This window comes from Nicotiana sylvestris, chromosome 7, assembly GCF_000393655.2.
Source record: "Nicotiana sylvestris chromosome 7, ASM39365v2, whole genome shotgun sequence".
NCBI classification, from domain to species: domain Eukaryota; kingdom Viridiplantae; phylum Streptophyta; class Magnoliopsida; order Solanales; family Solanaceae; genus Nicotiana; species Nicotiana sylvestris.
Window position 1 is genome coordinate 173062748 of NC_091063.1, and position 13908 is coordinate 173076655.

The 13908-nt window shown below is 35.7% G+C and overlaps 1 protein-coding gene across 1 annotated transcript; it reads left to right on the top strand.

Annotated features, from left to right (window-relative positions):
* The first annotated feature begins 4707 nt into the window (after window positions 1–4707).
* Window positions 4708–11323, top strand: LOC104245872 (F-box/kelch-repeat protein At1g57790-like). Its single transcript, XM_009801571.2, has 3 exons — window positions 4708–4845; window positions 6627–7742; window positions 10986–11323. The coding sequence occupies exons 1-2, from the start codon at window positions 4814–4816 to the stop codon at window positions 7723–7725; spliced, it is 1131 nt and encodes a 376-aa protein (XP_009799873.1). The 5' UTR covers window positions 4708–4813; the 3' UTR covers window positions 7726–7742; window positions 10986–11323.
* Window positions 11324–13908: the final 2585 nt, after the last annotated feature.

Below are 13908 nucleotides of genomic sequence, written 5' to 3' on the forward strand. Positions count from 1 at the left end.
GTCTGCCCACAAGAGCTACTAAGTTGCTCCCTTAATGTACGCACCAAACATAATACAACAATGGGCAAGTACAACATAGTGCTGATTCCAGCAATGACTCCAACCCAGAGAAGCCCAGTCAGTTGACTTCAAGAGAAACTTCCGTTCACTACTCAACTACCACAACCCATCATTGGTGTCCTTATTGGAAACACATCTATAGGATCATACAACCCTAAAGGAAGAATTTGTATTCACACATTTAGCAGAAGCACCTGCATTGGGTGCTGGTGGAGGCCTTGCTTCACTGTGGAAGGAGGAAATCATTCAACTTGATCAAGTCGCAGTCACCCAACAAGAAATCCATTGAATTGTGCAGGTACGCCCACACACTATTTCTTGGTTGTTCTCAGTAATATACGCCAAAAATGGCTTGCAATCTAGGCACGTTCTATGGGAAAACATAAGGCAACTACATGATACTATAAAACTACCTTGGTTAATGGGAGGAGATTTTAACGAAATAACTAGAGCTTCAGAGAAATACGGAGGTCTTGCCATAAACAATACTAGGTCTAATAAATTCATATGTTGCTTAAATTATTGCAATATGCTATACCTAGGATATACTGACAGTAAATATACTAGGTCTAATAATAGACACATCACAAATAGAATTTTAGAGAGAATTGATTGCTTTGTAGCCAATTACAATTGGCTAAACCATTTTCCTCAGGCTCTAATATATCATCTACCATGCACACACTCGGACCACTATCCTTTATTAATTCAACTTAACAAAAAATATACAACTACGGAAAATTATTTAGGTTTGAAACTATATGGCAAACCCACACACAATTCTTTTCTCTCATACAAAGAAATTGGACCAATAATAAACCCATCATTCATGCTATTGAAGACTTCACCAAAGATGTTACCACTTGGAATAAATCCACCTTCGAGAATATCTTTAGGAAAAAAAGTAAACTGCTAGCCAGAATTAAAGAAGCCCAATCATCACCGGCATATTCTACGAGCTCCTTTTTACAAAATCTAGAATGTGACTTCATAGCTGAGTTTAATGAATTGTTAACATTAGAAGAAGAATTCTGAAAATTAAAATCACGTATAAATTGGCTCCAATAAGGCGATACCAATACTAATTTTTTTACCTAACAACTATTAAGCGACGCAGAAAAAATTGCATCACAGCTCTAAAAGATTCAGTGGGAAACTGGTTCAATGACCAACACACTATAAATGTCAAATTGAATAATACTACCATAATCTATTCACCACTTCACACATGGTCCATCATAAACACTCATTAAGCTCAAGCTACAATCACCTCACATAGGAACAACTTAACAACCTTACTTTACCCCCTACCACCACTGAAATTTTTAGAATTGTTAAATCTTTCTAACTACTAAAAGCTCCGGGACCGGATGGCTTACACCTACTCTTTTATCAAAATTACTGGGCACACATTGCCCCTTCACTCATTTCTTTTTGCAAGGAAGCTTTTGTAAAACAACACATTCCACAAGAAGTAAACAAAATGTACCTTTGTCTAATCCCAAAATACTACACCCCACTACTATCACCCAATAACGCTCTATAAGCCTTTGCAATACCCTTTACAAAATAATTATAAAAATTATAGTACATCGTATTAAACCAATTCTTCAAACAATTATAAGTCCTGAACAATCTACCTTTTTACAAAATCACACAGCTTCAGATAAAGCTATCATTATTCAAGAAAATAATCCACCATTTTAAAAAGAAAAAAGGAACACAAAAGTGAACTCCTAATCAAATTAGACCTTGAAAAAGCTTTTAACAAACTAGAATGGGGTTTCATTAGGAATACCCTAAACTACTTTAACTTCCCAATCGCTTAATTAAATTAATTATGTCATGCACCACCATATCCACAATATCCATCCTAATCAATAGAGCACCCACACCTTTTTCAGTCTTACTAGAGGAATACGCCAAAGGGACCCTCTATCACCTTACTTGTTCATTTTATACGTAGAAATGCTAACCAGAAAAATACACTCGCAAGTTGATTACGGGCTATAGCATCCTATTAAATTATCTACAAATGGACCTCAGCTATCACATCTGTTCTTTGCTGACGTTATCACTCTCATCTCCAAATTGACTACTAAGAGCATTCACTCCCTTATTGATACACTTACACTTTTTATAAATACCATAGGCCAGACCATTAACTACACCAAATCAAAAGTTTTTTTCTCCCAAAATGTCACCTGTGAAGCAAAAGCATTTGTCCTATCATCTTTTACCATGAAGGAAGGCTCACACTTTGGTAAATACTTAGGATTCCCTATATTTAATAAACGGCCTATGAAAAATGATTTCGAATTCTTGCTAGATAATTTTAAACATAAAATGGCAGGCTGGAAAACACATATGTTGTCCATGGCAGGACGCACCACTCTCATAAAAGCTACCATTAATTGTCTACCAAATCACATAATGCAACTCATTAAAATTCCTCATTATATCATTCCACTACTTGAAAAATACCAAAGAGATTTCCTCTGGTGAACAACTCCACAAAAAAAAGAAACTACATCTAATTAATTGAAAAACTGTCCAATTGGAAAAGAAAGATGGAGGTCTGGGCATCCCTAATCTAATTCATAAAACTCTTGCATTACTTGGAGCCAGGGGAGAATCTACATGCTAATTTTGGGTGCTCAATTACCCATTATCTTTGACAAGATTTAGTAAATTTATATAGGTAATTATAAAAATATTTAGGTAAATATTGATTGAGCACCCATAACTATACTCTTTTTTCCTCTTCTTTCAAATTTTTTATCAGTGAGCACCCACGACTTTAAAATCCTGGATCCGCCACTGCTTGGAGCCCATGCATGGAGGTTATTCAACTCACCACACTCACACTGGACATCCTTCCAAATAGACCCCCGACATCCTTCCCTCCAAGAACTTCCCACCTTGTTCTTGGGGAGACTCGAATTCACAACCTCTCGATTGGAAGTGGGGGTTACTTACCATCAGAGCAACCCCCTTGTCTACCACAACTACTAAGTGAACTAAAAAATAAATACATACCTACTATAATCAATATGGAGTATTTATTTTTGCTATTACAATTATAAAATTTTATCCAATAATCTACCAAACATTAGATAGCAGTAATAATCTATATTTGGATAACTTGTAAGTACACAAAATCCAATTTCTGAACTTTTTCCAAAAATGTACCAAAAACTTGTTAGAGTTAACTAAATAGATTTTTATAATAAATACCACGATTTAGATTTTAAAAAGCCAAGTAAATGCAATGAATTATGGTAAAAGTAGTACTACTATTATTTTCTAATATTACAATTTAAAATTTTATCCAATAGCGTAGCAAAAACAAGATAGCAGTAATAATCCAACAACAACAACAACAACAACGACCCAGTATAATCTCACAAGTGGGGTCTGGGGAGGGTAATATGTACGCAGACCTTACCCCTACCCCGAAGGATAGAGAGGCTGTTTCCAGGAGACCCTCGGCTCAAAAAAGCATAGCAGTAATAATCCATTTTTGGAAAACTTATAAATAGACAAAATCCAATTTCGGATTCTTGTTAATAATTTCTATGTCCATGTCCTCTGAATCTAATTAGCCAATATCTAGTCAGCCTAATAAATTCTGACAGCACAATTCCTATTATCCTATGTGACAATTCTTTATTAGCTGAATATCAAATCATTCTTAGACTCGTTTTAAAAAAGGGATTTGAGTCATTTTCAGTAATCATGTAAAATCTTTTAAATTTTAACCTATAATAGCAAGTTAGTAGCCATTTTTGACGATATTATTAAATACTCCCTTCGTCCCAAATTAGATTTAGTAGTTACTTCAGCACAAAAAGATTATCCCAAAATGACTGTCACTTTTAGAAATTCAAGACTAAATTTATTAATTTATTTTCAACTATATTCTTAATATTAAAAAAAACAGTACTTCTTTTGTAATATTTCTTAATTCTCAAAAAGAATGGACGCAGTGGCGAACCCAGAAATTTTTTCAAGGGTGTTCAAACTTAAAAGAAGTAAAAAGAATTCCCAATAAAGGGTGTTCAATATATATTATATACCTCGAAAACCTATTATTTTACCTATATATACAGTGTAAGTTTTGGATGAACTAAATGTAGCTTTGCCCCTGTATGGAGGACTTAGTAAACTTTACCTAGTGCGGTCAAACTTCTCTATAACAGTCTCATTTATTCTAATAAATGGCTGTTATAGTAAAGTGTTGTTATAAAGCATATATAACACAAGATAAAAATCGATTGTAAGAAAAATTTGATTTTTATAGTAAATGACTGTTATATAAGAATATTGTTATAAAAATATCTGGCTTATGTTATTTTTTTAATAGACTTAAAAAGAGCTAAAACAACTGTTAAAATAGGACATAGAAAGTAATCCTTATGAAGAAATTTTTATGCAATTTCCTAATAAGTGATCTGGTTGTGTTAATATTTCTTATTCGTCAACAAAGCAAAACTTAAATTTCTTTTTTAAAAAGAAAAAGAAAAAAACACACCCTTTAAGAAAGTACACGTGTGGTGGTAACTGGGACGATTTAGTCAGTTGACAACAGTCTTTGCCAGTTGCCAGTTGCCATTTTCTCTAACTTTATTATATCCCCTTTTGATAAAAATCAATCTTTTTTTCTGCTTTCTTTTTCTCTTTTTTTTGTCTCTCACACTGAAAAACATTTACTGCTTAGAAAAGAACCACAAAAAACTGATTTCTTGCAGCTATGGCTGGAAGAAAAAGAAGAAAAATGAAGTTGTAAGTCTTCAAAGTTTTCTGCTTTATAAAGTTTTATAAATTTATTTTTTACTTTTTTTCCATGTTTTTTGAGTTTAATTTGACTGAAATGATTGAATTGTAATGAATTCTAAGTGGGTTTTAATTTTGATTATGGTTCATGGGTTTTGTTCTACGTCTTCAAAGTTCTCTGCTTTATGAAGTTTTAATTAATTTTTAATACTTTTTTAAAATGTTTCTTGAGTTTAATTTGATAGAAATGATTGAATTGTAATGAATTCTAAGTGGGTCTTAATTTAGATTATGGTTCATGTGTTTTGTTGTGTGGATCCAGTTTAATTTGTCAGTTAGAGTTGAAAGGTGTGATCTTTTTCAAGTAAGTTTAATGATTGAGGTCAAACAATTTTAAACCAAAATATTTCAGACCCCAAAAGATGATAAAAAAGAAAAGAATTAAGTTGAAGTAGAAAGGCGGATTTAATTGTATGCTAAGTACTTATTTGTGAGGAGTTTTCTTGGTTTTTTTGTGGTTGAGGTGAATTTGGCACTGTTGGTAGATACCCAATTAGGGGGTTATCAATTTATCACTTGATCTGTTTACTTGTTAACCTTTTGGCAAGTTTCCTCCATTTTATGCTTCGATTCGATCTGTTGTCGTGAACATGTTCCACGTTCATGCTACTATGAGTAACATATCTGTGAGTCTGTGACTGTTTTAATCAGGAAATGGCATATGTTGTTAATGATGACTTATATTGCTGAATGTTGCTATTGGTTACTTGGGATGCGGCCCTTCTCCGGACCCTGCGTGAACGCGGGATGCCTTGTGCACCGGGCTGCCCTTTTTTAGAGTTGGGTGTCTAAGAACTCTAATTCTTATTCAGGTTAAAACAGTTTATAATGGTTGTGTCTTTATAGTACCAAACTAACTGTAAATACTGAGAGTCAAGTATTATTCTGACGGTTAATGAGCTTAACGTATGTCCAGTTTGTCGGGTGATTTAGGATGTGTTGTCGTTGATGTTGTCCTTTGCGTGTGAGAAGTTACTCTAAAAGCAGAATGTTTTGGGTTTTAATGCTGAAAGACACCTGGAACTAATTTAGGATTTTCCTTTGTGTGTGACAAGTTACTCTAAAAGCAGAATCTTTTGGATTTTAATGCTGAAAGCCACCTTGACTAATTTAGGATATGTCGTCTTTGATTTTGTCCTTTGCGTGTTAGAAGTTTAAGCAGAATGTTTTGAATTTTAATGCTGAAAGCCACCTGTAACTAATTTAGGATATGTCGGCTTTGATTTTGTCCTTTGCGTGTTAGAAGTTTAAGAAGAATGTTTTGAATTTTAATGCTGAAAGCCAACTGTAACTAATTTTGGATATGTCGTCTTTGATGTTGTCCTCTGCGTGTGAAAAGTTATTCTAAAAGCAGAATGTTTTGGATTTTAATGCTGAATGTCGTGCTGTAACTATCTGATTAAGGATATGTCGTATTTGATGTTGTCCTTTTCATGCAAGAAGTTACTCAAAAAAGCAGAATGCTTTGGACTTTAATGCTAAGGTTACCTGTACCTGTCTGATTTAGGATATGTCGTCTTTTATGTTGTCCGTTGCGTGTGAGAAGTTACTCTAAATGCATAACGTTTTTGAATTTTAATGCTGAAAGTCACCTGTAACTATCTGAATTTGGTTATGAATGTAATGTGTACTTCATAATTTGTGCATAACCTTAACTTTAAGGGTTTGGTATCAGTATCTAAATTTTATTTCACTATCCATTTTTGAAACATATTTTTTCATGTTTCTAGATTAGCTGCGACGGCTCCAAATAATGGTGGTGCTTCAACTCAGGAGTGTGAAGGATCTGATGAGCAAAACTCATTGTTTTGCATACCAATGGAAATTCTAGAACTGATTCTCTCCCGGTTAAACTTGAGGGAAAACATCCGTGCGTCTGCTGTTTGCAAGCAATGGCTTGCTGTCTCCATTTCTGTACGAGTTGCGAATAAACCACCTTGGCTTATGTTTTTCCCAAAATTCGGTGACTTGGTTGAATTCTACGACCCTTCGGTGAGGCAAACTTATTCAGTGGAGTTACCAGAGTTACGTGGCTCTAGGCTTTGTTACGCGAAGGATGGCTGGTTGCTGCTATACAAACCGAGAACTTTACGTGTGTTGTTCTTCAATCCTTATACGAAGAGTGTGATCAATTTGCCAAGACTAGAATTAACATACCAGATAGTTGCTTTTTCTGCAGCTCCTACTTCTCCGGACTGTATCGTTTTCACAGTTAAGCATATCAGCCCCACTTTGGTCGCAATTAGCACATGTCAACCCGGGGCAACGGAATGGACAACTGCCAATTACCAAAATCGTTTGCCATTTGTTAGCAGCATTTGGAATAAGTTAGTTTTCTGCAATGGTCTCTTTTATTGTCTGAGTCTTACTGGTTGGTTGGGAGTCTATAATCCAGAAGAACGTACTTGGCTTGTTCGTGTGGTTCCACCTCCGAGATGCCCAGAAAATTTTTTCGTGAAAAATTGGTGGAAAGGAAAATTTATGGCAGAGCACAATGGAGATATCTATGTGATATACACTTGCTCTACTGCAAATCCGGTGATATATAAGTTAGACCAAATAAATAAAATTTGGGTTGAGATGCAAACTTTAGGTGGTTTGACACTTTTTGCAAGTTTTCTGTCATCCCAAGCAAGGATAGACGTTCTTGGGGTGATGAGAAATAGTATTTATTTCTCTAAAGTTCGTTTTTATGGAAGGCGTTGCATATCGTATTCCCTCGATCATGATAGATACTACCCGCGAAAGCAGTGTTATGATTGGGGAGAACAAGATCCTTTTGAGAGCATTTGGATTGATCCACCGCAGGACCTTTCAGCCTTTGTCTGAAAAGATTTGTGACAAAGGTACTCTTCTTTGCTTGGCTGAAGTTCTGAACTATTTATATTTGTTTGTTTTAATTCTCTCATATTCTGATAGTAACTATAACAGCATGGCATTGGCTGAGAAAGGACCTGTATTGGATATACATTAAAATACAAAAGTTGAGCGAGCATATTAGTTGCGATGATGATCACATAGGTGGATATGGTAGGAGAGATGATTTCACCGGAACAAAGAGAAGATCGATTAGGAGATAAAATCTGTAGAGCAGAAGGAATAAACTAGAAAAATAAGCAACAGCGGTCGCATTGGAAGGAAGTTGCTTGTTGTAGCTTCAAACTTTAAGGATGTTCTAGGAAGTTGGCGATTTTAAAGATTAATACGATAGATAAGTGCATCGCAGTAGGGGTTGCACTAGAAGGAAGTTGCTTGCTGAAACTTCACATCTTGCAAGTCACCTTAGTACTGAAATTTTATCATAAGCTTCCGGTTTCTAATCGAAAATTTCCTAGACAAAATCAAGTTTCAGATATTGAAGGTGCTACGCTCTAATTAATTGTATATCCCAATTTTAAAAGGATCCCAATGTTCCAACTTATTTTGGATATTTCTATAATGTATTTCTCTGAAGGCATATGTTTGGACCACCCTGAAGGGAAAATAACTTGTTGAAGAATGCGATGAAAACCTGATGTCATGATAGGGAATAGTAGTAATGGTGCTTACTGGCGACCACTTTAGAATGGGCAATTTTCCTCAGTTATACAATTTTTGGATTTGTTTTGTCATAATTAATCTTTAATGTAAATAAATGCCGTGAGAGGAACGCGAAATCATGAAATAAAGTTTTGCAGGCTAATTGTCCCCAGCTAAACATAGTTCCAATGCCAAAGGTGCCGGCTTCAATGAGAGATATGTGGCGTTATGTCCTGTAAATTTTGCTGAAGAACACTAGATTTTTGGCAGCCGTGGATTCTAAATTAGGCAATCATAGGATCTATTGGCAGCATGTAGGTGTCTTTTTAGTTTCAGGAAAGGTATTGATATGTTGGGTAGAGCAGTATCTGCGATAAATTCAGGATTTGACTAATTTGTTCCCTAGACACCGGAAAAACATGAAATGTGAATCCTAGCTAGTCTCGAGTTATTACCTGTTTGCCAAGGTTGGCAATCCCTTCCAAGATACATCTTTTTTCAATTTCCCAAAAGAATGGAGTCAGGAGCAGGCAAGTGTTCGGAATCGCTAACGGGTTTGACTGGCTGGTCCGTGGATTTGGAAGTTACTATGTAGTCGTTAAAAAACTGAATCCAGGCAACGATTTTTTTCTTGGCACTCTTAGCAAGTGAGTTGCACCTCCGGCTTTGCAAGGTTTAATTTGTCTTTATGGCCTTGAAGAATTCATTTGACATGGTCTATAGGTTTGCATGCGTCTGTAAACATCACTTTCTCTCTCTGGTAAGACCAAATACATGTTTCATATTCTTGACGAATCCTCACCAGTTTTCCCTTTCAGCTTATAACCTACATTTCTCGGTACACTCTGGGGAGGAACTGCTATAGTTTTGAGCTTAAGTTGCTAGATGACTCACTCAACTCCTCGTCTAGCCTCTCTATTTCTCTTGGTCTGCTTTTACTTTTTTTCCTGGCTTCTGCTACCTGGCTCATATGGGACCGGTCTAAAACTTCTTTGCAGACAGTAAATGTTAGCTTTCACTAAAAGTTCCAGTTGGAGTGTTGGACTTTATGAAAGATTGTTTTCGATGACTAAGAGGCTAAGAGCTGTCTGCTGTACAATGTAACATGGATCCTTCATTTGCCTTGACATATAGCGTCAAATAGGTGTGGCATGGGTACTTAGTTCAAATTCTTCAAAGTACATCAAAATTTGGCAAAACCTACATGTTCTTATATTGAATACTAACACATACTCTTCTCGAGTCTACTCATAAACAAGTTCGTGCAACATGCGGGGACGAACTATAGTTGTGAATGTGGATTCAATTGAATCCAACATCTTTGGTTTATACCCCATATATATAGATAGCTTTCGGCTTGGAGTTTGAAGGTTGCTCACGCCTTCCTCTTGGTGTGCAGCTGAGCTACTGAATCATCAGTGTTGTCAAAGGCGCGCTTAAGCCCTGAAGCGAGGCTCAAAACATGTTGAGCGATTCACTTCGCTTTGTGAGCGCTTCAGTGTCGCATCAAGGCTCTTAGGCATACTTTTCCTTGCCAATAAGTGTGATCCTGAAAAGGCGACACTAAACAATTGATATTTTACTTTATCGTAAAAAAAATCAATTTCTTTGTCCATATATTTGTTATTTATGCTTATATTTATTGGTTTTGGACTACGTATACATATTTTTACTTTTTATCCGGTTGTGCCTTTTTTCATTAAAGCTGATGCTTTATTTGCGCTTTGCGCTTAAAGGCCCAATGGACCTTAGAGCTTTTTGCGCTTTTCTCCTTTGATAACATTGTGAATCATATAGTCTACTTGTTCTTTCTTCTCCTCCCTCTTTTGACCAAAATTAGCTAAAACTAAGAGGATTCAGGCCTTTAATACATTACCAAGCATCATTTGAAGCCTTGAAAGATCATAACACTTATTAAAAGCTTTCAAAGTGTTATCAAGAATTAAAAGCTTGCAAAATTTGGTGCTTAGAATTTTAGATTAAAAAGATTTGAAAGTCTCGCTTAACAAAAGCGGTTTTTATTTATTATTTTAGGTCAAGACAAATGAAATTGAAGGCTTATAATTTTGGCATTTCGTGTAGCTAAATGTGCTCTCGATCAAAAGAGTGGTTTGTATAACAAAAGATTTAAGCAGCTAACTACTTGGAAGGTAGAGTTTTGGCTTACACAAGTCTGTATATGTGTGGCAACGGCATAGGGCTGGGTAGTGAGGTAGGATGGAATGCTGAGTCTTTGCACGGTTGGGGCTAGGCGGGCTGTATATCTCATTTTACAAAACTTATATATAGTGGACAGGATGGGTTGTAAGCGGCTATTTAGAACAATTTAATTTGATGTACAAAGAAGAAAATTTCACATAACGGGGAGTGACGGTAACAACAACTATGCCATATACAGCCAATTTCATTGCATGGCAGAGATTAGAGACGTTACGAGTGAATGGAATTGCTATAAACTCCATGCTTGAATGAATCTGTCTTTAGTACATTTTCAGTTCTTTTCTGTCTTTCGTCAGCTACATCTTCAAGTCCAAAACTACCTCTAACATCTCAGTAATCATCTCTTTCAGGACTATAATACAAGGTCTCGTCTTGAAAAGACTTCATCAACCAGTTTCAAAGCTGCAGATGTAGCTGTGTTGCAGAAAGAAAATGAATCCGACGCTTTCGATGTATCACTAAATGTTGTCAAAGTTTGGAGGCATGATAAAGAGCAGGTTTCTAATCATGTTTTCTGTCAATTTATGGTACTTTATATAAGTTGTCATTTAAGATTTTTCTTCAATGAGTAAGAACTGTTCTTCCTTTGTGTAGAAAACTTTTAGATAACTTAACGCTGTAGTTGAGTTTGTAGAAAGTTTTATTTAAGATAATGACTGAATAAGAACACTAGGTATTTCTATATTCATATTCTTATATCTTTCTATCAAAAATAACCTAACTGCGTACATCTTACCCTCCCCAGACCCCACTCGTGGGAATTCACTGGGTTTGTAGTATATATCTTTTTGAGATCGAGTGTTCTGAATCATGTGTTATTCTTGTTGCCTTTCTGCCCTTCAAGGTAGGGGTAAGGCTGCGTACATCTTACACTCCCCCGACCCCACTCGTGAAAATTCACTAGGTTTGTTATATATATCTTTCTGAGATCGAGTTTTATGAATCATACGTTATTCTTGTTGCCTCTCTGCCCTTCAGGGTAGGAGTAAGGCTGCGTACATTTTACGCTCCCCAGACCTCACTCGTGGGAATTCACTGGGTTTGCTGTATATATCTTTCTGAGATCGAGATCTTCAAAAAATATTGTCGCGCTAATATTAGATTTTCCAAAAAATTGGAGTATCCGACACACACTGTCGGCATTTTTGGAGGATCTAAGCAACATAGCAAGTGATTTTGCTCTGCTAATATACTTCCAATATTTATACTGCTTAAGAACTGGAGCTATCCCCTCTGGTTCAACAATTAAAAGTTTGATTGCAAACTTAGAAAGCAACTCCTGGTTTTAGTTTTCTCCTTTTTAATTTATGGAATAAAAGTCAGATAGTTGTGCCATCTCTCAGACAGTTTTAAGGGAAATTTCCATATTTGTGGAATCATAAAATATTCCGTAATCTACAACTATTATTTTTGATTAATATAATCTACAACAGAACCATGGTAAATGAATAAAAAGGCCCTTCAAATCCAGTAGCTTCCCTATAAATAAGGAAACTGACATAAAATCAAGTTGTCCCTAGAAAAATCCCCAATTTGTTATATATAGATAACTACTATATAAAAATAAGATCTATATCATAATTGTGCATACATCATGTAAAAATTAATATTAAAAAAAAAAGCTATGTGAACTAAAGTGATATTTCAGTGGGCCCGTCAAATTTCAGGTCAATCGGAGTCCGTAAACTTTTTGAGCTTTGGCAGTTTCCAAGTGGCCATGCATAGGACGAGTAGGTTTCATGTGGTCGTGCATATTATTCCTATGACCCTAGAACGCTAAAAAACGAAGTTAATCATGATGAGTATTACTCACAAGCCGTATTCGATAGAACCAATTGGAGTCCATCAACCAAATTTAGGAGAATCATCATGTATTTACACACGAAAAAATGGACATAGTCATTAATTCTTGTATTATGATCTCGAAAACCAAAAAGTAATGATAGTCATGGCGAGTATTTCTCACAAGGTCATTTTCATTGGACCCAGTAAATTTTAGGTCAATTGGAGTCCATAAACTTTTTGAGAACCGGTAGAATCCAAGTGGCTGTGCATAACATGTGTATGTTCCATGCGGCCGTACATTGTATTTTTATGACCCTGAAACACCAAAAAAACAAAGTTAGTCATTGTGAATATTGTTTACAAGGTCGTATGCGATGAATTACTAAAATTTTAAGCCGATAGGAGTCCATCAACCAAACTCAGAGAAACCATCATGTATATAGTATACACACGCAACAATGGACATAATCATTAATTCTTGTTTTATGACCTTGAAATGCCAAAAGATGATGTAAGTCATGGCAAGTATTCTCAAAGACAATTTCGGATGGACCCACCAAATTCAGGCCAATCGAAGTCCATAAATATTTTCAGCACTTTTAGGATCCAATTGGTCGTGCATAGCACGAGTAGACTTCGTGTGACCGTTCATAGTATTCTTATGACTACGAAACACTAAAAAATAATGATAGTCATGGAGAGTATTGCTCACAGGACCATATCAAGCGGATCGACCTAATTTTAGCCAATCGTAAGGTCCATCAACCAAATTCAGGAAATCATCATGAATATAAACACACGAAAAAAGGGATGTAATAATTAGTTCCTGTTTTATGACCCCAAAATATATAAAAAAATGCTGATAGTCATGGCAAGCATTTCAAAATACGTTGTTTTCATTGGACCCATCAAATTTCAGGTCAATCGGAGTTCATAAAATTTTTGTGCACCATACCTCCAAGAAATCGCTTTAAATTCCTACTGCATGATTCTGAAACGCAAAAAAATAAGGAACAGTCATGGCAAAGCAATAACTATTGATCATTTGGTTGTTTCTTATGAACTCACAAAATTTAGGCGATTCGAAGCTCGTCGCCCAAATTCATAAAGATTGCATGGACATATGCACATAAGAAGGCTGAAATCGCCTTAAATTCCTATTTTACTGCCCCGAAACGCTAAAAAATAAGGAACAATCATAAAGAAGGGATGACCACTATTCAGCATGTCAGATGGCGTAGGCTATAGCACATAAAAATCTGGGAATCGAGCGAAATTCCAATTATATGGCCCTAAAATGCCAAAAAAATAAAGAACGATCATGGCGAGGCGATAACTATTGTTTCTTAGATCGTTTTTGATAGGCCGACAAAATTTTAGGTGATCTGGATCCGAACGGGATGATGGCATGGACTATAGTACATGAAAATCTAGGAATCGGGCGGAATTCTAGCTTTATGGCCCTTAAACGCAAAATGAGGAACAGTC

Bases quoted from the DNA above. Each gene is read 5' to 3' on its own strand.
- LOC104245872 (XM_009801571.2), top strand. From the start codon at position 4,814: ATGGCTGGAAGAAAAAGAAGAAAAATGAAGTT. The intron at 4,846-6,626 runs GTAAGTCTTCAA...TCATGTTTCTAG, and splicing joins AAAAGAAGAAAAATGAAGTT to ATTAGCTGCGACGGCTCCAA.